The sequence below is a fragment of the Sitophilus oryzae genome, unplaced genomic scaffold (genome assembly GCF_002938485.1).
Source record: "Sitophilus oryzae breed Bouriz unplaced genomic scaffold, Soryzae_2.0 scaffold_1740_pilon_pilon, whole genome shotgun sequence".
Classification (NCBI taxonomy): Eukaryota; Metazoa; Arthropoda; class Insecta; order Coleoptera; family Curculionidae; genus Sitophilus; species Sitophilus oryzae.
In genome coordinates, this window is record NW_022146436.1 from 96967 (window position 1) to 121049 (window position 24083).

The following is a 24083-nucleotide window of genomic DNA, read 5'->3' on the forward strand; positions in this document are numbered from 1 at the left end:
TATACCTGAGGTCGGCCCTATGGGATCCGTCATCTTGAATTTTGCCAATCCGACATCAGATTTGCGATCAATGACCCATTTAATCTCAGATTCGCGATCGGATCCGTGTTTTTTTTTGAAATTCGTGTCGGCCATATTGGATCCGCCATTTTGAATTCTGCCAATCCGACGTCAGATTTATGATCAGCGACCCAAAAAAAAAACTATACCGATTTTGGTTAAGATCGGTGCGATTTTCGAAAATCATGACTTGAGGTAGATTTTTTGAGATGAGAAAAAATATGAGACATGCTAGCTGAAATCTGATGGGTTTTGAGTTTATCAGACCCATTTACATTACGTTATAGTGATATACATGAGAAGTTTTTTTATTTTTCCTACTACATTTTCCTGAATTTTTACGGATTTCCACCAAGTTTTTGAGGTTAGAAAAAAAATGAGATGTGATAGCGGATTCGTGCTCAGGGTCGAAAAATACTATAGAATATGATGGTCTGGTAAAAATCATATACCACTTTTTTATTTCGTGTGGCTGTGTTATCTTTATTAGCAATTATGTTTAGAATAATTATGCAGTTCTATGTATTAGTTATATTTTATGTTATGTTCTAATAGATATTTACATTTTTAATTTAAAAATATAGTTTTTTTTTTTGTCAAACTTAGTTAAATTGGCTTATGTTGTTTGATGTGAATTTTAAGTTAGGGGAGCGGAGGGCACGTTGTTACACGGGTAAGAAGTTACACGCCTTTTTTACCGAGATTTTTAACTCTTTGGTGGGCATAAGTGGACTCATTTGTTTTCTTATAACATCGTTCATTAAATAAAAATGATCAGTGACCCGTCAAGCGCCAAGCTGCTAAGTTGTGTGCATGTGTCTCAATTTGAACCAAGTAAGTAAACAAATCTTTTATAAAATTTTTGATTCCTGATGTCAATATTTTTTATTTTCTCAAAAATTTTAACTTTTAACGTTCATAATATATTATCTACCTGTAATTCGCAATGTTGTTTTTTCTACTATATATATCCATTAATGCTGAGTTCAATTTATATTTAAAAACGTACCATGGGGCAGGTAGTTACAATTTTTTGGGGTAAGTTGTTACATATAACAACTTACTCCAAAAAATTACCATGCCTCTTGTGTTGTACCGTTCGTCTTCATATTTTAAAAATTGTGAATATTCTTTGTTTTTTTTTCCGAATGAGAAACTATCAAAGAAAAACAGAAAGAGGTACAACTAGTCAAGAAGTTTATGAATCTGCTGCAGTAGACGTACTGCAGAAAAAAACGAGCATTCGTAAAGCAAGCGAAATGTTTAATTTGTGTCCGATGTCCTTGTCCGGGTACCTATGTCAGAAAAAACAAAAACAACGAAAGTTGTTCATTGGGTTACGTTAAACCTAGATTGGTATTCTCACAAGAAACAGAACAAATTAGCTTCTTATCTACTCAAAAGAAATATATTTTGGTTTACTACCAAGAGAAGTCCGAAAACTAGCTTACCAATGTGCTGTAAAATTCGAATTAACAAATATTTCCCCCAGCTGGTTAAAAAATAATATGGTGGGGCCGGACTGGTTTAAAAGTTTTATGGATTGAAATCCTCAACTATCTCTACGAACACCAGACGGTACATCTTTGGGTAGAGGAACGTCGCTCAACAGAACCAACGATTTTTTTGGCAAACTGTAAGGCTTTCTCCAAAAATATGAATTCACTGCTTCGCGCATATGGAACGTTGACGAAACAGAGGTGTCACAACGGTACAGAAGCCTAAAAAATAGTTGCTGCTCGTGGTCAAAAACAGGTCAGTGCGATCAAGATAGAATACTTGCATGTGCCATAAATGCCGCTGGAAACAGTGACGGATTAAGACATACATATTTGCGCCCTAGGCTAATAAAAATTTGGCGCCCATACCCACCGTTTCGTGTGGATTAGCTCAGTGGCGGACTAAGGATATTTCTGACCCGAGGCGGACTTTATGTGGAGCCCCGTACTACCTCACATCTAAAGTTTTGGCTTTGGCGAGACCGGGTGATGATGTAAACATGACGGTCATTGGAGACGAAAAACTAATAAATAGTAATTTATTTTTCACTACTAATGGGCTACAATTTATTTGTATTTATCAACTTCTAAAAAATAAAAGAATAATTATCATTTCACTATTTAATTTACAAAGGAACTATTCTCCCCCATCTACGCAGAAAATTTAACTTAAATATTTCAAAATATTTAAAAAGTTTATTTTAAATATCAAATAATATAGGAGGTTTAATTCTTAATTACTCGTAATTTGAATAAACACATGATTTTAAACACTGTTTTATTTTATCTGCATAAACCTTACATTAAAATAAACATCTTATTATTTTACTATCAACAAATACTCAACAAAACTCAATTTACAAAAAAAGATTCACTCTAGAGTACATAAAACTAAATCGTAACCTAAAACTACATCTATATCTATGTAATAATATGGCCTACAAACTAGGGATAATTATCATGCCGTGGCCGTGGCGCCTATTTTTTTATTGGCGCCCTAGGCTATAGCCTAATTAGCCTATTGGATAATCCGCCTCTAGCTGGAAATTCAGTTTCGAAGATCGTGTTTCCCAGAATGATATATGGGTCTTTTTCTCCATGCTGTAGATATTATAATTACTCATAAATATTAAAAGACTGTTTAAAGTGATCTCTTTTGTTTATAACGCTTTGAAATAATAAAAAAAAATTATTTATTATTGATGATTTTGTTTATTTATCTACCGTAACATCGTGCCCCGAAGATGTAACAACTAGCCCCAAATCGGGGGTAAGTTGTTACAATCGACGTTTTTGGTTAAACTGTTCATTGTGAAAAAATTACATAAATTTTAATAACTTTTCGGTCATATTTTAATAGCTGAATAGACATACTAACGATAAAAGCAACCAAATGTATAAATCATTTAATAGCTTTTGTCATCTTGACAATTATCTAAAAATTGTAACAACGTGCCCCCCGCTCCCTACCCATATTTTTTTCTTTAATTGTGTTTATGTTAATTTTCTCATGATTGATCAACGAACCATTATTTCTTCCCCAGCCGTCTTTGATGCCGTTTTTTTCGATCGGATTGTATTATTACTATATATTAACTTGTACCATGACTACAAACTCAACTATGCATTTAAGAAATCTTGTCTACTTTCAACTAGTCAAAACCCAATGACGTAAACTGGATTAACAATGACGCAGGTGTCGGCTTAAGAAACTAACATTTCTTTAACTCAAAGCACCGAGAGATATTATTCTATAAATATTAACATCAATTAGAATTAAACCCGTTTAAACATCGTCCCGTATGCATTATTAAATCTAATTAAACAATCGGCGATGATTTAATTCTGCGATGATACCCGCCGTTCATTTCATCTCGCCTCTCTAGTTCATTAGTCGAAATACATACCTGTGTAATTAGTGGATTTGTTCTAACCTATAAACGTTTTGCCGGTAGTGTAAATCGCGTTCAAGACAAATATCCAACTGCTTTTAACAGCGAACGCAGGAAAAAAAAATAAAACTCAGGGATAGATAAACGACAGGTTCCAATCTTTTCTAGTACGGTACGGTTTTTTTTCCTCAAATCTAATTAGTTTTTTTATTGTCGTTCGCGAGGCAAAATAATAAATCAATTTACCGTAAACAAAATTAAATTATTTTTCTTTTTTTTTTGTTCGTGTTATTCGATTGACTGATTGACCCGCTATGCGATTCTGGTGAGTTGGAGAATTTTTGGCGAAAATTTGTGATTTTTTTCGGGTCGGGTTGTTAATAAAACTGTAGAGAAAAAAACATGGTGTTATCTGTGAGGACTGTATGTGCTGCCGGCTATTTTATTTTTTCCTATCTGGTTTTCGCGGGACTTGTTAATGGGTAAGTTTTTTTTATCGCACGAACTATAAATTACTGATTTTATATGAATGGTTTAATTTAAATTGCTATTTATATAACTAATGCAATACCTAAGTTGTTTATGAAACAATTTGTAGTATTGGATTAGAAATGTATATTTTTTTAACTAAAATCATATTTATTATTTTCTGCTAAATTTGTAGTAAAATACTACTAGGTTTATACAGCCCCGGATCTACAATTTTTTTGAACCGGGGCAAAAAATTTACAGTAGCGCCCCCTCTCTCCAGCGTTTGCAATAAATGAATTTAAAAAACTTACAAATATCTAGATATAGGCAGATATAGGTAGGCATTTTTTGTAAACGGGACAGAATGAGCCCTTAAGCTTCATTCAGAACCTCCGAATTAGTGGTTTCAATTAGCGTAGAAGTTTGTTCCTTTAATTTCAATGTAAGCATTCAGAACGTCTAAATTAGTGGTAGTCATTTTCAATTAGTAGATAAAGTAAACAAACTTTTGACTTTTCCACTAATTATACTTCAAATTTTGCGGGAAATGTCATTTTGGCCATTGATTAGCATCCGTCAAGAGAAATCGTGGTTAGAAATCAAAAGTTTATTGTTTTATAAGCTAAATATTTGGCTTTCTTTATGGATACAAGATACAACTGGCTACCGCAAGCTGTTGCTAGGATATTCTATTAATTTTAATTTTGTTTTTTAATCATTGTGAATGATCGTAAATTAAAAATTATAAAGTGTAATAACTGAAACCGCTGATTTATTCCACTAATTGCGAGGTTCTGAATGAAACTTTCAAAAACTAACTGAGCGTTTTAAAATTAAATGAATACTTGATAGAAGAACGTAAGATGCATACTAGGCGCTTTGTCTAGCAATTTTTTTGATTTTCAACCGTATTATATTATGATTTTGGCGCCCCTTGACACTGGCGCCCGGGGCAGGTGCCCCGGTTTGCCCCTTCTTAGATCCGGGGCTGGGTTTATAGGGAACAACTTTGGGTGCGCGTCATCAATGACACCACCGTTTTTGGTCTTTAAGTTATTGTCAAGTCTTATGAAATAAGACTTTAAAATAAACTTATAATGCCAAAATTGGGGTTCCTAAAAGAAAAATATCAAAGTTATTTTGAATTTAAATATAAACCTCGATATAAACTAGATGATACCTTATCAAGCCCATGAAGCAAGTCTTATTTCTTCCATCTCGTTATAATACACTCAAGGACAAAATTATCGGATATTTTAAATTTTCAAAATTTTTTTCATGTATATGTTGGAGGCGGATGCCGAATTCGGTATATGTCCGAAATAATTAGACATATGGCGATTTCTCCATACTAAACTTGCCAGATGCGTGCAACTTCGTGGTTTTAAATAGTCTTTATATAACTTCTTTGCCGAGGGAGTTAATCTTTTTTTGGTATAATATAACAACAAAAAATTAACACCCTCCGCATAGAAGTTGAAACTCTTCCGCGTAACTTTGTGGATATAGGTAGGTATATTTAATTATAATCGCCATATGTCTAATTATTTCGGACATAGGCCGAATTCAGCATCTGCCTACAACATATACAAATTTTAATGAATAACATGCAATAAACAAGAAAGAACAATGTATTTTACACATTTTAAACAAGGAATATTAAATTATTATTGACAGTAAATCGTAAAAAAAATAATGTTAAATTTATGAAAATGAAGGATACTTAGTTTCAACTTAAATGTTTCAGAAGTAAGTAAGTAAAACCTTTTGAATGGAAAAATAGGAAATAGTTAATAACGAGTATTCCCACCGCGAGCTCTAATTACTGCTTGCATCCGTCTCGGCATGCTACTAATTAAAGTTTGAATATATTCTTGAGGAATTGCATTCCACTCGTGTTGTATCGCATATCGAAGCTCTTCTGGTGTATTTGGAACAGGATTTCTTCGTCGTATGCGACGTTTTAGGTCATCCCACAAATCCCAATAGGACTCAGTCTAATCTTCGAATCTGGACTACTTCAAGATAACTAGTCGCTATGCCAGCTGCATGTGGTCGAGCATTATCGTGCATAAATAGGAATCTGTCATATCCAATGAGGCCTAGATATGGCATAACATGATCTTCGAGGATATTTTCAATATACCAGTCACTGGTCATTCGTTCAATAATTTCTATGAGTTCGGTGCGACCCTCCCAATGAATGCCTCCCCAAACCATTATACCACCACCTCCAAAACTAATAGTCTATATAAGGTTGCAGCTTCTGTATCGTTCCCCGACTCTTCTATATACATGATTTCGCCCATCTCGCTTTCATAATTGTATTCTACTCTCATCAGTGAATAGAACTTTTTTCCAATCTCCAGTCTCTTGATATGTTTTTAAAACATTTGATACTGTAGACAGTATAGAAAGATACTGTAGACCTCTTCTAAGACGCCGAGCGATTTCTATTTGTCTATATCTTTCCTCATACAAAGTTACAATTTGTACCGTTTCAGCCTCACTGCAATACCTCACTGGTGGCATATTTCTGTTAAATAGTAATTTAAATGTAATTTTTTCAGTATTTAACTTTTGTGGTGCCGGGACTATATCTTCATGTCTTTCTTCAGTTTCATTCTTATAATCCGAAATTTTAATCCAAAATCCGAAACCATATTTGTGGGAAATTCTAAATTCATTTATTACTCATAAAAAAATAGTTATAATAGTTATGGAATACGCATTTTTCAGTAAAGTGAGTAAATTCAAACTAGCATTACCGCAACTAATTACACATTTTCGGTTACCATCAGACATTATTCTTATATCCCGTCCCCTCTAATATATAGCGAATTTTAAATAAGTGCAAATATTACTAGGGATGGTATATTTCGATCCCAGTAACTATGAGTTTTTTTTGCGCGAAAAAAAAATTGAGTATAGGAAGTGTATTTCGAAATTTGTTTGGACAATTTTCAAATTTTTAGTTGAAAAACATATCTGTATTGTGTTGACGACACATACAGGATGAGTCTTAAATAAGTACAATCTTTTTTAGTTTTTAGTTAAAAAAACATGACAAAGTCACGATTTCAATATTATCTTAATGCGATCAACAGGCCGGCGCCGGCGCCGGCGCGGTAAAATACATACCTATTGATAATTTCTGATTTCTGCCGTTGAAGCGCTGCGATCGGAATTTGTTGAAACCACTGAAATGCATCAAGACTATAGGCTAATATGAAATTAATAAAACGGCGTATAAGTAAACCGCGTAAAACAAATCACAAAGCTACAAACGCGTATAAACGTAACCGCTTAAAACGAGTGACTACTGTACTATATTTTTCAATATAATTATTCCAAGATGTCTATTTTATTTTAAAGAGTGTATGAATAATTTTAATTTGTTTAATTAAAAATCAATAACAAATTAAAGAATCGCTTCTGAATAAAGCGAAATATACCTTTCAATCAGAATTAACTAACTACCCGTTAATCTCCATAATATTTATTTCAATTTTTATTGGTTATTGATAAACAATTAATAAATGAAGTTAATTACTTTTTATAGCCGTGCATGGAAAATTGTGAATGAACAATCGGAATATTATTTTTATAGGACAACTGTATGTGAGTTGAATATTGTTTTGTGTTATACAAGGTGAGTCTTAAACAACGAAATGTTAAGATACATGGAATGGGTCTGCCCCGTATCGATCAATGTTAGAATGAGACAGACAAGAAGGATAGCGATAGTCAGGGCAGAAAATAGCTTCTTGTCATTAAAACCGTGTGTTTTTGTCAGTTTTTGGTGCATGTTTTTAGAGATTTTTGAGTGTATTTTTGTTTCTGATGGAGTTTTAAACTGTTATTTATACTTTTTGGTGATTATTACAAACATTTTTCGATCGCATAGACGATTTTTTAGTTGTATTTGTGTTGAAATGGTTGAATCTTGCAGTGCAGTGAATTGTAGCAATAGGCGAACAAAGGAGGTTAAAATGAAGTTTTTCCCTTAGATTAGTAATGGATTGATAAAATGTTATCTATTTTTAATAAATAATAGAATTCCCAAGGACCCCAACTTAAGAAAGTTGTGGTTACTGGCCATTAGAAGGGAAAATTTTACTCCAAGTAAGACCACAGCTATTTGTGAAAAACATTTTACTTCAGAAGATTATGAAGTAAATGTTTATGAAAATAAAGTACTAAAAAAATCAGCTGTTCCCTCTGTTTTTGATTTCCCTGCCCCCCTGAAGAAAGAACATAAGCAGCGAAGGGTTTTAAAGCGAAAACACACAGAAGTTGTTTTAAAGGAAGGAGGTAGGTATTTTATTTGAAATTTAAGTTTTTTACATTTAAATTATTGCTAAATTTTTAACTATATTGAAACTTACAAGTAGGCAAGCTTTGTAGAAGTAACACAAACAGCTGCATATTTATAGTCATTTACAGGGGGACAGTAGACAAGTGGTAACTAAATTTTAAGTTACTGGTTTTGAACACACATCATGCATTTTACTTGTCACTTACAACTAAACTCACTGTTTACACACACATTCAAATGACTTAATATTTAGTTAAAATTTAGTTGACTGTCCCCGTGTAAACGAGCCTTATGACATACACAATTAGACAATGTAAAGTTCCCATATTTATGTCATGGATATGCTGAATATTCAAGTCTACAAAATTTTCTCTACAAGCTTTAGGTAATATTATAGTGAAAGTAGGTAATAGCGTAAGTAATTTTATCAGTTTCAGATCAAACTTTAGATGTTGGCAAAGTAGTAAAGACCCCTGAGGAACCTCAAAACGTGGAGCTTGATGAGGCTATATTGGAAGCTGGTCCTTCAAATGAAGAGTCATCGTTGATATCAAGTGAACAACCAAGAAAAAAGATTTGCAATCCAAGGTAGCTAAACCTAATAGGTAATAATAATTTTCTCTTATCATTAATTTGTGTATTTGCAGAACCAGAAGAGAACCTGTATTTTTTGGGATTTCAAGTTTTCTGATTTAAGTGATATGGATCGAAGAAAAAGGTTTTGGAAAGTTTCCCATGAAACTGTTGCAAAATACAAAAAAGTAAACAGGTATAACCAGTGCAAAATAAGCAGGCAACGAAAGAAAATAAACAGTCTTAATAACCTTTTGGATGAATTGCTGAAACAGAAGAAAATATCTTCGGCCCAATCGTTAGTGTTAACGGTAGATATTTAAGAAGCAAAAAAAATATTATATTTTAAGTTTATTTACCTAAACACTAAACATATCCTTATGTACATATATGTAATTTTTATATTGTAAGATAATTTATACTTTTGTAATGTTACATTTTAATAATTGATTAGCATAATATGCTACTGCTGAATGTTTGTTTAAGTTAGTAAAATATTTTTATTTACGGAGATAACAAACTATTTGAAATAAAAACAAAAAACGTAAATTGCATTAAATTGAATGTGCATTTACTGATAAAGCTGATAATTTTTTTGTGAAAAAAAACTCAAATTATTTCAGAATCTAAAAATATTTTACTAACATTTTTTTTTCATTATTAGTCATTATTTGTCATCAGCAATAATTTCCCAAGTTTATGCGTATAGGTTAAGAATCACCCTGTATTCATGTTATAATGCTATGTCTTGGTTTTGTCTAAGTTTTCATATTTTGTTACTTTTAGTGTATTTAATACATTGGATATGTTTAATGTAATTATAAATATATATTATATATAGTAGTATATAATATATATTAATATTAGGAGTGCTACTATTAATATTTATAATTAAGTAGGTAGTTATAGGTATAAGTAATAATAATTAAGTAAGTAAGAAGTTTGCTTAAATTATAGCCTTGGATTTTTTACTAACCTATATAAAAAATAAATTTATACCTACTATTTAGTGTTTTTATTTGTGTTTAGTTGTGTTAATCTCGAGTAATATATTTCTATTTTTCAAAATCAGTACTTTTATTACCTTACAATTACCTCCAAATTACTTAAAATTAATTTAAAGTGTTTTTATTACTATAAATCTGAAAATATTCCTCATATTTCCTATACCGGCCATTTAAATCCGCGCGTCTTTTGCCCTGACTATCGCCGTCTCTCTCTCGGACCTCTCTTTCTTATGTTGGCTGCATATTCCGCTCATTGCTTAGATCGCCCGGGGCCATTCCATGTATCTTAACATTTCGTTGGTCTTAAATGAGTGCAAACATTTATAGGGGTTCTATAATTCGACACCAAAAACATGTTTATGAGATTTTTTCGCGAAAAAATAAATTTGAAAATTTTGTATATTTTGAAAAAAAATTTCGAACATTTTTTAATTTTAAGTTAAAAACATATTATCTCGATAATATGGCAACATAGGTAGTAGATTAAATTTACAAGAAAGAAACCCCAGAAAAGATTTAACCAAAAAATTATTTTGTTTTAATTTTCAATGTAAAATAACTCGGTTATTTTGGAGTTATTTCAAAAACGGCAGAGAGAAAATATGTTTCTTTTATCGAGATCTATCCGCCCTGAAATTATTTGCACTTATTTAACACTCACCTTGTATAAATATGTTTTCTATTTTTTAACATTTCGTCGACATTTTGTAAAAAATAAATAATCTAATAATAGGTATATAGTTTTTGAATGCTGGATTTAAATCTTAATTTTATTGTTATTTATTTTAGAGAATTTTATTTAATACGAATAAATAAATGGTTTTATTTTTAAATTTAGTCATTCATATAACATAATAACTCAACTATAACGATAAGTCATGATTATTAAACATTTCTGAAAATTTAGTTTACCGCGGAATTTTCTGCATAAAAACATTTATTAATGAACAGCCTATGACAAACTGGAGACTGTTATGTAGAAACTATACAGGATGTTTCATTTAAATTAACATCAGTTTATTTTATATGTTAAAGTGTAAAGTCTGGATCTAAATCTTCTTGTTTCCGGGTTCGGCGAGATCCCTGTAGGTCTTCTTATATGAAATACCGTATATACCGGGTGTTTTTTAAAAGTGGCTCACCCCTATAACATTTTTATTCTTTCGGATAGAAAAAGCGAGATTTGGTATGTATGTATATTATGACATAAATCAAGATTGACTGACGTATTCAATAATGATTTTCGGCCACTTCCTGTTACACCGGAAATTACTACAACTTTTTACTTTTAAATCCATATGATTTTATTTTATTCGATAGAAAATTACATTCTGAATAGAATGACATCTCATATGTCAATTTTTGTGTACTTGTTGTACTTTGTACTTGTACTACCATTGTACTTTTGCAGAAAATTGTATTTTAATATTCAATCTAGAGTCTAGAGTGTCATGGTTGTATGCATAACGAAAATTCCACCCTCGTTCCATTTGAAAAAAATGAGTAAATGATTAAAAACACGATTTGGACATCTTTTAACCGGCTAGAAAAAGTTACTAAAGACATTAGACGATCAAATCTATTTTTCCAAGGCCCCTTGATTAAAAATTAGTGGTTTTATCACAGCCATGGCACTCTAGATTAGAATTTAAAATACTGTTTTTCGTAAGTGAAAATGTCAAAAAATGACATGTGATACGTCATTCTATTCAGAATGCATTAAAAGGCAGCAGTTTACAACCAAACCAAACCAAAACAACAGACTCACGGGCCTGTGTGCAAAAATTTTACCGGGCCCCCTATTACACCTACATATTTCAATACTTATATACTAATCTGAATAATATGCACTCATATTTTAGGTTAGAAATAACATTACCAAATTAATTTTTATATAGTATTATTTATTACTGCAATACAGAATATGTAACCCAAACTAAAACATATAAAATATCAAATAAATAATAAAATAAATAAAAACAAAACAAAAAATAGCAACAAAACTAACTAAATTAAAATCTTCTTCTTCAGATGTCTATCCATTCACTGGATGTTAGCGACCACGTGCCGAAACCTGTCTCTATCTCTTGCGGTGTTTATGAGCTCTCCTATAGTCTTCAGACCGGTCCACTGTCTGATGTTTCTCGCCCATGACAGCTGTTTTCTACCTATTCCCCTCTTGCCTTCTATTTTTCCTTCAAGTATGAGCTGCAGAATGTTGTATTTTTCATTTCGAACTATGTGTCCTTAGTAGGAGGTCTTCCGTTTTTTAATTATATTTAATAGTTTTCTCTCCTTCTGCATCATATTGAGTACTTCTTCATTAGTTATCCTATCGGTCCACGATATTTTCAAGAGACGCCTGTATGTCCACATCTCAAAGGCTTCTAATTTATTTATAGTATTAGTTTTCATGGTCCACGCTTCCACCCCATAAAGCAGGACGGACCATACGTAGCACTTTGCATATCGTAGCCGCAGCTGCAGTTGGATGTCTCTGCAGTTCAGTACGTTTTTGAACTTAAGAAATGCTGCGCGCGCTTTTTCTATTCTTGTTAAATTAAAATAAACAATGTAAATAGGAACATGAACATGTTAAAATTCTTTTTTCCTTGCTTTAGCATGGGCGAAAGTTTACACAATATTACCAATGTCTATTGTACGGGCAACTTCATTTTCTATTGAAATAATTGCCAAAGCTGATAACCGTTTTTCGCCCACAGTATTTCTTAAATAATTTTTGACAAGCTTTAATTTGGAAAAAGATCTTTCAGCCGAGGCCACAGAAACAGGTATGGTGAGAAAAATATGACACGCTGTTAAAATCTCGCTGAAACTAGAAGACGATGAAAGGTTTTTAATTAAAATAAATTCAGTGAGTTCAAAAATGCAATTGATTTCATATAAATTATTTCGGAAACATTGCCTGAAGGAGAGTAATTGAGAAGAAATCCTATAGGCAATATCATCGGGGTATTTAAGGTATAGAACCTGACCCATTTCATATATATCCTCATCATAAATAGAAGGATTCTGCTTGATTCGCGATAGCATGTGATAGATATGGAAATGCGGCCCGGGCCCCCCGAGGGCCCGGGCCCGTGTGCTTCGCACACATGGGACATCAATAGTTACGCCACTGAAAGGCAGATATTAGAAGGAATATCAATTAATACCATTGAAAACCACTTTTTATTGATATTCATTGCTCCTAAAAATATCACAGTTACTGAAACTATTCTAAGGCATACTGTAATTTGCGAAATATAAATATAGCAAATATAAAAATGTAAATTCCAAGTTTTCGAGGATTCCTTAATTTTTAAATTTGTACGCTTCTGAATTTACAGATAAAAAGAATTTCTGAAGTCTATGGAAAGACTAGAACGATAATAGTTAGAAAGTAAAATATAAAAACTACCTAGTATACAGGGTGACACAATATTTCATAACTACTACATATTTTTGGAATGAAAATAAGTTCATTGGGCACAATTTACCTCTATACAAAATTGCTTCGATTGTCCGCTAGAGGGCCACATTTTTTCAGATGTTTTAAGAACCATTACACCCTATCAGTAATTGTATAATATATTGTTGGCCCTTTCTCCATTTTTTAGAAGCTGTCAAACTTTCTTATTCTGGTAGACAACTGGATTGATTTAAACGATTTTGTAAAATAATATACTACTCGTATAACAGAGAAAAGATGTGAACGTATGTATATATTATTCTTTATATTTTATGTTTAGTTATATTTATGCATTGTCAGTTTTCTTATTTTAAGAATTATGATATGTTTTGTTTATTTTTATTTAAGTAATGTACGCTATACGTCTCCAATTTTTAAAATGTTATTGAAGAAGATTTCCAATTAAGTTTTTTATACTTATTCATTAAAAAACCTACCATTAACCATAAAAAAATGTATTAGGTAGGTAATTACAAACTTTTTAATTTTAGGTTACTTAAAGATTGTAATATTATGTTATATAAAGGGGTTGTAGGGTATAATTTATATCACCATTATGTAGCATTTCTTAAGTAACCTAAGGTTTGTTTATACTGGTTCAAACATCCTTCATATTAATGAAAAACAATAATGCTAGGTGGTTATATTACTAAATTTCATTTCCTGGATATACGTAGGTATAAATTTGTATGCAAAAATAACATTTGATAAACGGTTCTGTTTCACGTATAAATTTATAAAGAAAAATAACATTTAATATACGTATTTGGTGTACGTGTAATCCTAGTATATCATAAATTGCTAATATACGTTTACCGTCTTGTATAATATTGGTATATGTATATACGATTATAAAAGTAATATAGAAACCTTAAATATATACGTTGAAGTCCCGGACATTTTGCAGTTTATTATACGTTTCACATTCTTTGTCGTATACCTAGATAAGACGGACGGTATTAGATCAGTTTAAACGTATAATATACCATTGTGTGTTGCTTGGGTAACTTCCAAAAAATATGTTTTGTGACATCAAGTTATGGAGGCGCATAAAATCTATTATGTCTAATAATCTATTGGCGAAAATATGGAATTTTATGTTAGTATCTCAAATTCTATTTAAAGATAAGCTTCATATAAAGCTTAAAAAATTAATAATTGTTAAATTAATTAACGTTCGGATTTATCTTTAATTGATGCCCTCTAATGGACAAACGAAGCACTTTTGTTTAAAGGTAAATTATGTGCAATTAACTTACATATTTGGATCCCAAAAATAGATGGTTGTTTTATGTTCACGAAATATTGGAACTCCTTGTAAAAGTAGCTGTGGAGCTTTGAAAAAATATATTCTTCAAATTTTTTTTTTCATAAAAACTATGTGATGTGGCGTTTTTTTACAAGAGGCAAAAAATGTAATAAATACTAGAGGGACAATTTTACGAAAAGAAAATCCGTTGTCGGTGGGGTTGAAAAATATTTATACTAAAGTTTATGTAGGGTTGGGTGTAATTTTCACCCTTCCCGTACCTTCTTGATTTTTGTGAAAGCTATAACCGGGTGCGCCTCAAAAGTGGCTCACCCCTATAACTTTTTTATTTTTTCAAATAAAGAAAGGAGATTTGGTATGTTAGTATATGACATAAATTAGGATAGATTGACGTATTTTATTGTTTTTGGTCACTTCCTGTTTCACCGGAAATGACTACAACTTTTGATTTTCAAATGGCACCCTCGGTATTTTTCTGCTTTATTCGATAGAAAATGACATTTTGAATAGAATGACACATCATATGTCAACTTTTGACATTCTCGCTTAATAAAAAATCGTATTTTAAAATTCAATATGGAGTACCATGGCTATGTTAAAAACACTAATCCTTAATCAAGAAGCCTCGGAAAAATAGATTTGATCGTCTAATGCTTTTTGTGTCTTGTCCCGGCCGGTTAGAAAATGCTGAAATCGTATTTTTAATCATATTTCAATTTTTTCAAATGGAACGAGGGTGGCTCATTAGCGTATTTGGAAAAAGCATATTTTTACGAATAATTTGATACCACTCACTTTTATTTTCTGTATTTCAGTCAAATTTTCGTAACGAACCGCAAGTTATAATTTCAAATAAACCATATGCGAAAATGTCAAAGTATTCAGAATGTTATTTTCTATCGAATAAAGTAAAAAAATATCGAGGGTGCCGTTTAAAAATGAAACGGTGAAACAGGAAGTGACCGAAAACAATTGAATACGTCAATCAATCCTAATTTATGTCATATACTGACATACCAAATTTCGTTTTTATCTGAAAAAATAAAAAAGTTATAGGGGTGAGCCACTTTTCAAACGCACCCGGTATGTTAAAGCTCTTAGCAAAACATATACACCCAAAATCTCATTTAAACCGGTAGGTATAGTCTGTGAAACGAATAACTTTGAATTTGACAGTTCCCGCGGGCTTTTCTAGTGTTAATTTTATTAGGTTAGCAACTTGCGGCCATGCTGACGCAATGCCGTCTCTAATAGAACAGCCTGGGACATAAATAATAATTGATGTGAATATTTTATATGTAATTTTTTGGATTATATTCGACACTATTTTTTTCATATGACACAACACTGATGAAGGCTATAATGTTAGCTGAAACGTTTTTTTTAAACCAAAAAAAAATAATGAAAAACCAAATGAAAACTTAATCAGCGTTTTTCCCGAACCTAAATCCCAAGAAAATCAAAAATTTTAGAATAATTTTACATGTAAAATGACAGCGATCTTTATTTCATAGCCATCGCTGACGCCTTTTTTCTATGATATTGTATTATTTGCAAATATAATTTTTCGAACATTAATATTTGCAAAATATACATATAAATTTTGTGAATGCAAATAATAATACATCAGTATTAGTAGATACTGAATGTTTTTTGTTAAATTAGATCGATTTTCAAACCCCAAAATTTAAAATATTTTTTACATTTTACCCATTATCTTATGTACCTATTCATTATTTGTATATTGTAAAACATTGCTGCATTTGTATGGTTCATAGTTTATTTGCCAAAGTATTTATTACTATAAATAGGTTTGTATTTATTAACTGTATATTATGTATATTTCATGTAAACTATATCATTTTTAAAATACAAACCAAAAATACGAGGAATAATTATGCTTTCCATGTATACTACAACATATTTATTAATCCGTAGTATCTAACTAGCGTGACGTCATAAATCTCGCTCCGAGGCTGTTCTATTAGAGACGGCATTGGTCTAATATTTAGAAATGTCAAAAGCTATTGACATTTTACTTTTGACAATTATGTCATTTCGAGTTGATTTTTGCAAGAAGAGGAAGAACTGTCACTTGTTTTATTATTTTCCTTTTCTATTTCACGAAAGTAAAAAGAGTTACCTATCTGATTCGTTCAGGCACTCAATTTAAAGAATATCAGTAACTTTTTTGACAGAGGGATTTTATATTTGCCATGTTGGTAAAAAATAACGGTCAAAATTCAAAGTTATTGATTTTATAGACTATACCACTCACTTTTATTTTCGGTATTTCAGTCAAATTTTCGTTACGAACCGCAAGTTATAATTTCAAATAAACCATATGCGAAAATGTCAAAGTATTCAGAGTGTTATTTTCTATCGAATAAAGTAAAAAAATATCGAGGGTGCCGTTTAAAAATGAAACGGTGAAACAGGAAGTGACCGAAAACAATTGAATACGTCAATCAATCCTAATTTATGTCATATACTGACATACCAAATCTCAACAAAGTTATAGGGGTATATTGTTATAAGGTATTTTGAGACGCACCCGGTATATTAAAGCTCTTAGCAAAACATAGACACCCAAAATCTCATTTAAATCGGAATAACGGTTCCAAGTTTGATACCCTCTAACGAACAAAAAACTGATTGATGATTCAAAGAAGTTTCCATGTCCACGGAATATTGGGTTACCCTGTATATCCAATTTTGTATTATATGATATAAAAGATAAATAATTTTAAAAAGCTCTTAAAAATATTAAGGGTTTGTTGGCAAATAATTTATCTACTTTATAAGTATATTTATACAATATTTAAACAACTTTAAAAATGACTGTTACAAAGTGTGATGTATCACACACAATTTAACATTTCTATATTACAATTTTGTTATGATTATTACACTGTTTATACTAGAAATGATATATATTTTATATATTCTATTCATGTCAACTAGGTATTATTTAGAGTCATTTTTAGACGTATTATATTTATTATCCTATAATATAAATTTTATTACTTTATAGCCTCTATTTTGGAAACGTGACACGTTTTAAGACAATAATTTCGAATACGTGCAGCAGCATAAGGCTATAGTCTAAAATATTCTAATTTTGCGTAAATACATTAAATACAATTAAAATATAAAAATGTGGCAACATGGTACACCTTTATCACAAAAAGCAATAAAATATTAATTTTAAAAGGAAATGTTTTAAAATATTGTAGTTTGGCGTAAAATGCGACTTACTTTTTCATCTTGTATTAGTATTTAAATTGTTATTTTTTTCTATACGCCATGGATGGGGATTACTCTCAAATTATTTTAATTCTTAATATTAAAATTTGAAAAATTAATATTATCGTATAAATTGAAGTAAATTTAGATGACCAATGCAAAGAAAAATGTAGATAGAAGGAGGGTTAATCACCGCGACCTTACAGATCCATTGTGTGTTCCCCTTTCGTGAGTTATAACGAGTTATAACTCATCATACAGTCTCAGGGTTTTGACAAAAGCCAGTATCTGAGATGGCCACACAGAGGCCAGTTTTTCCACGTAAATGAGAAATTTTGAGAAACTTGATTGAGGAATTTTTATAAAAATTAAAAAATTAACGAGAAAAATAATAAAAATTTAATAAAATCAAGCAACTATTTTACCGATAACGACTTGTCAATAATATTCGACAAATTTGCAAGTGGCCAATGTAATATCATTTTACTACATTTCTTCCAGAATATAGAGCTATATCCAGGAAAAATCTACCATATCTTCTAAGAACTATAAGTTAAATTTGTAAATTATTTTCGTATTCATTAAGTGATGGCGCTATTTTAGTTTATTAAAAATGGATTAAGAATTTATTTGTTTTTGAACTTGTATATTTTGCTTCCAGACCGACGATATCTATATATATAAATCTGACTGTCCTGACTGATACTGACTCATCAACGCCCAGACCAAACCCTTGACCCTAGAAAGCTGAAATTTTGCACAGGGGTTCCTTTTATGATGTATACGTAAGATAAGAAAGGATTTTTTAAAATTCATCCCCTAAGGGGGTAAAAAGGGGGGTGGAATATTACAATATTTTTTTTAAAAAAACGGTCAAGTTTCCGAAAAAACGCTTAAACACGTATATTTTATTTTTCTTTTTACATATTTTAAGATTTTAAAATGTGGAGCAGGGTGTTTCGAAAATCTGGTCATAGATTATACACGATCCTGCTTAAAGCGCTTGACGTAAAAAATCTGATTTTTCGAAAATGGATTGACTTTAGGGTGTGTAGAGGTTCGATAAGAAGGGGATTTTTCGAAACTCGAATTCTAAGGGGTGAAACCACCCCTCAAATATTAGAATAAATATTTTTATTTTAAAAACCGGTGAGTTTTTCGGAAAACTCTTAAACACGTATATTTTATTTTGTTGTTTTACATATTTTAAGATTTTTAAAAATCCCAGACCGGGTGTTTCATATATATAACCATTGAGTGTCCTGACTGATACTCTGCTCATCAACAACCAAACCTTGACCCTTAAAGCTGAAATTTTTGCACACGGGTTCCTTTTATGATGTATACGTAAGATAAGAAAGGATTTTTTAAAATTCAAATCCCCTAAGAGGGTGTAAAACGGGGGGTGGAATATTACAATATTTTTATTTAAAAAACGGTCAAGTTTCCGAAAAACGCTTAAACACGTATATTTTATTTTCTTTTTTTACATTTTAAGATTTTTTAAAATGTATACAGGGTGTTTCGAAAAATCTGGTCATAGATTAATCACGATCCTGCTTAAAGCGCTTGACGTAAAAATCTGATTTTCGAAAATGGATTGACTTTAGGGTGTAGGTAGAGGTTCGATAAGAAGGGATTTTTCGAAACTCGAATTCTAAGGGGTGAAACCACCCCTCAAATATTAGAATATTTTTATTTAAAAACCGGTGAGTTTTTCGGAAAAACTCTTAAACACGTATATTTTATTTTGTTGTTTTACATATTTTAAGATTTTTAAAATTTATACAGGGTGTTTCATAAAATATGACCATTGAGTAATCACGATTCTGCTTAAACTGCTTGACGTTTAAAGCTGATTTTTGGCAAACGGATTGACTGTGGGGTGTAGAGGTTCGATAAGGAGGGGTTTCTCAAATCTCAAATTCCAAGAGGGTGAAAACGCCCCTCAAATATTACAATATTTGTTATTTAAAAAACGGTCAAGTTTCCGAAAAAACGCTTAAACACGTATATTTTATTTTCTTTTTTTACATATTTTAAGATTTTTTAAAAATGTATACAGGGTGTTTCGAAAAATCTGGTCATAGATTAATCACGATCCTGCTTAAAGCGCTTGACGTAAAAATCTGATTTTTCGAAAATGGATTGACTTTAGGGTGTAGAGGTTCGATAAGAAGGGATTTTTCGAAACTCGAATTCTAAGGGGGTGAAACCACCCCTCAAATATTAGAATATTTTTTATTTAAAACCGGTGAGTTTTTCGGAAAAACTCTTAAACACGTATATTTTATTTTGTTGTTTTACATATTTTAAGATTTTTAAAAATTTATACAGGGTGTTTCATAAAATATGACCATTGAGTAATCACGATTCTGCTTAAACTGCTTGACGTTTAAAGCTGATTTTTGGCAAACGGATTGACTGTGGGGTGTAGAGGTTCGATAAGGAGGGGTTTCTCAAATCTCAAATTCCAAGAGGGTGAAAACGCCCCTCAAATATTACAATATTTGTTATTTAAAAACGGTCAAGTTTCCGAAAAACGCTAAACACGTATATTTTATTTTGTTTTTTACATATTTTAAGATTTTTTAAAAATGTATACAGGGTGTTTCGAAAAATCTGGTCATTGATTAATCACGATCCTGCTTAAAGCGCTTGACGTCAAAAGCTGATTTTTGGAAAACAGATTGACTTTAGGGTGTAGAGGTTCGATAAGAAGGGATTTTTCGAAACTCGAATTCTCAGGGGGTGAAACTATCCCTCAAATATTAAAATATTTTATATTTAAAAACCGGTGAGTTTTTCGAAAAAACTCTTAAACACGTATATTTTATTTTGTTGTTTTACATATTTTAAGATTTTTTATAAATTTATACAGGGTGTTTCATAAAATATGACCATTGAGTAATCACGATTCCGTTTAAAGCTGATTTTTGGCAAACGGATTGACTGTGGGGTGTAGAGGTTCGATAAGGAGGGCTTTCTCGAATCTCAAATTCCAAGAGGGTGAAAATGCCCCTCAAATATTACAATATTTGTTATTTAAAAACGGTCAAGTTTCCGAAAAAACGCTTAAACACGTATATTTTATTTTCTTTTTTACATATTTTAAGATTTTTAAAAATGTATACAGGGTGTTTCGAAAAATCTGGTCATAGATTAATCACGATCCTGCTTAAAGCGCTTGACGTAAAAATCTGATTTTTCGAAAATGGATTGACTTTAGGGTGTAGAGGTTCGATAAGAAGGGATTTTTCGAAACTCGAATTCTAAGGGGGTGAAACCACCCCTCAAATATTAGAATATTTTTTATTTAAAAACCGGTGAGTTTTTCGGAAAAACTCTTAAACACGTATATATTATTTTGTTGTTTTACATATTTTAAGATTTTTTAAAAAATTATACAGGGTGTTTCATAAAATATGGCCATTGAGTAATCACGATTCTGCTTAAACTGCTTGACGTTTAAAGCTGATTTTTCGCAAATGGATTAACTGTGGGGTTTAGAGGTTAGATAAGGAGAGGTTTCTCGAATCTCAAATTCCAAGAGCATAATTTATTTTGTTTTTTTACATATTTTGAAATTTTTTAAAAAATCATACAGGGTGTTGCAAAAAGTGGGGTAAATTGATTAACCACCTGCTTGATGTAAAAAGATTATTTTTGGCAAACGGATTTTTCGAAAGTCAAATTCCAACGAGTTGAAACTACCTCTCAAATATTACCAAGTTATACAGGGTGTAGAGGTTCGATAAGAAGGGAGTTAAGTGCAAATATTTTCAGGGGTTGTATATTTTGACCCCAGGAACACGTCTATGAGTTTTTTTTCGCAAAAAAAAGATGTTGAAAATCGTGCATTTTCTTTTAAATTTCCCTGTATACTTTTCGAAAACTTTTTAGAATTGCCTGTTCACCGCAAATTTTCCCGCGGTATAAATTCTTAATCTCTGATATTACCATAGTTACACCTTTACTCTATGGTTACGGCACTAAAATGGATGCAAATACAGAAAAAATCCGGTGGCTTTCAAAATTTTTCAAAAAAAAAATCAATTTTTTTAAAATTTTCAAACTTAAATAACTCGGTTATTTTGGCCTTATTTAAAAAATGGTAAAGAGAAAATATGCTTCTTTTGTCGAGGTCTACCAGCCCTGAAAATATTTGCACTTATTTAAGACTCACCCTGTATAATAATATCGCCATATTGTTTTTTATCATGATGACATAAATGTGAGAACATTTTATCCAGTTTGTATGTTAATGGAAATTCTTGCTTCGCTTTATCATCACCATTACAATGATTAATTCGACGCGAACGAAGTCGCGGGTACACCCTAGTTATAAATACAGGGTTGTTCACCACATACGACACGGAGTATTGTAGCTAAATGATTATATTTTTACAAATTGTAAGTTTTGGGTTCGTTGAAGGACTATTAGAGCTACAATTTAAAAATATTTTTACAAGATACAGAGTGTCCCAAATAAATAAAACATATCAAAGTTGTATTTTTTTAAATGGAACACCCTGTATATTATTACATTTTTAGTTTCTACGATTAAAATAAAGGTAAATTTGATTAAGGTTTATTACACTTAAACCTTACCGTTTTTGAAATATTTTCAATTTTGTGAAATTGCAGTAAAAATTTTAAGTCTTCATTTCTCCAAGGGTATCAAAGTTTTTAATACTAAATATTTACTGAGGTCTATTTATTGATCAGTTATTGTGTTGCAATAACAAAAATAATACTACCTCATACAGAGTGTCTAAAAATTTATTTTAAATTATTACTAGCTTTAAACGGCAATAACTTGTTTAATTTAAATGGAACGCCCTGTATATTTTAAGAGAATCAGATGCACAATTTAATTGTCTATCAAATTGTATTATTCCACATTTTACCTATCCCTTCAAGTTTTCGTAGAAAATGCATTTTCTTATAATTTAGACCTCATTTATCAATATACCCATTGACAATTTAGATTGTTTTTAAAGTAACAAATGTATAAAATGTAATATATTGTTTTTAGCAAAATGATAATATTACTATTGCTGATAATCTGCCTGTTCCGATGGTGACAGTGTCTGCAGGATATCAGTCGCATCTCCTCGCAGTGCGACAGTCAAAGCGGTAGCCTTTTCAGCGATTGTCCATCCGTTCGCTCTCGCAGCGGCCTCAAACTGGCAAAAATAATTGGCCCAAGCGGTTTTCCGTCAAACTGTGGAGGCTTAATAACTGACTTTGAGATATACTTATTTTCGACGAGTGTCGGGCCCTCCGATGTTTCTTGACATTTTGGTGAATTTGCCTTTGCTATTTGTTCTTTCAAAATTTCGATTTTTCTATTTACATCGTCCTCAATTTGTGTTATTTTGTCTTGTAGTTCTGTAGAATTTTCTATAATCTTTTCTTCTAATTCCCTGGAAGATTCCTGGATTTCTGTTAACTTTTCTTCTAAATTAAGTATTTTATTATTAAAGCTGGCCTGTATGTCTTTGGAATTTTTGCAATCTTATCTTCTAAAATATTAATTTTATCTTCTAATTTTTGGGAATTTTCCGTCATTTTATCACTGATTTTATCTTCTAAATTAACTTCCAAGTCAGTTATTTTACTATTCAAATTGTCTTCTAATTTTTGTAAGGACGAGTCAAGGTCACCTTCCAGCTCAAAGCAAAATGTGTCAGGATTCTCACCTTCCTCAATCAAAACGTCTCTCAGTCTGGCTTGCAAAATGCTTTTCTTTCCATCTGTTTCGCACTCTCTCTCTTCCAGTATGCATTTTAGTTCGGACACTTTCAAGTCTTTTAACAATTTTTTCGAAGCCATTATCAGTCTTTTTATTTTTCTAGTCTATCACACACGCCACACTTGACACCAATTGTTACGTTTTTCGTCGGTTCCGTGTGGATAGAAAGTCACAATTTATTTAAACACAATTTATTTAACACTAATTAACAAAAACAATAACGATTACCTGACTTAAAGAACTATATATAACTTATTTACAATTTATCTAATTATTTATCTAACAGAAATTTATTTTGAATTAGCGCGGCGATTGTAACTGTACGCGTCGATCGGTTATTTATCTCTATCTCTTTTATGCCCCGGCGTCCGCTTATACATATAGGAGAGAAACAGACAATCCAGATTTGTCTAGTCAATTCTTATTCGTTCTTAGAACGTCGGCATCGCTGGGCGTATGAGTTATAGGCGAGTGGCCAGGCCTAAGGCTGAGTTCACACGGCACGGGTCCGCAACAA

The 24083-nt window shown here is 31.3% G+C and overlaps 1 protein-coding gene across 1 annotated transcript in view; it reads left to right on the forward strand.

The window, feature by feature from the left end:
• The first annotated feature begins 3352 nt into the window (after window positions 1-3352).
• LOC115881804 (glycine receptor subunit alpha-2-like) overlaps window positions 3353-24083 on the forward strand; it is an 88334-nt gene continuing 67603 nt past the window's right edge. The window contains exon 1 of the mRNA XM_030899474.1: window positions 3353-3933. Within this exon, the coding sequence (XP_030755334.1) occupies window positions 3854-3933 (80 nt within the window). The 5' untranslated portion in view covers window positions 3353-3853. The remainder of the gene's footprint in view (window positions 3934-24083) is intronic.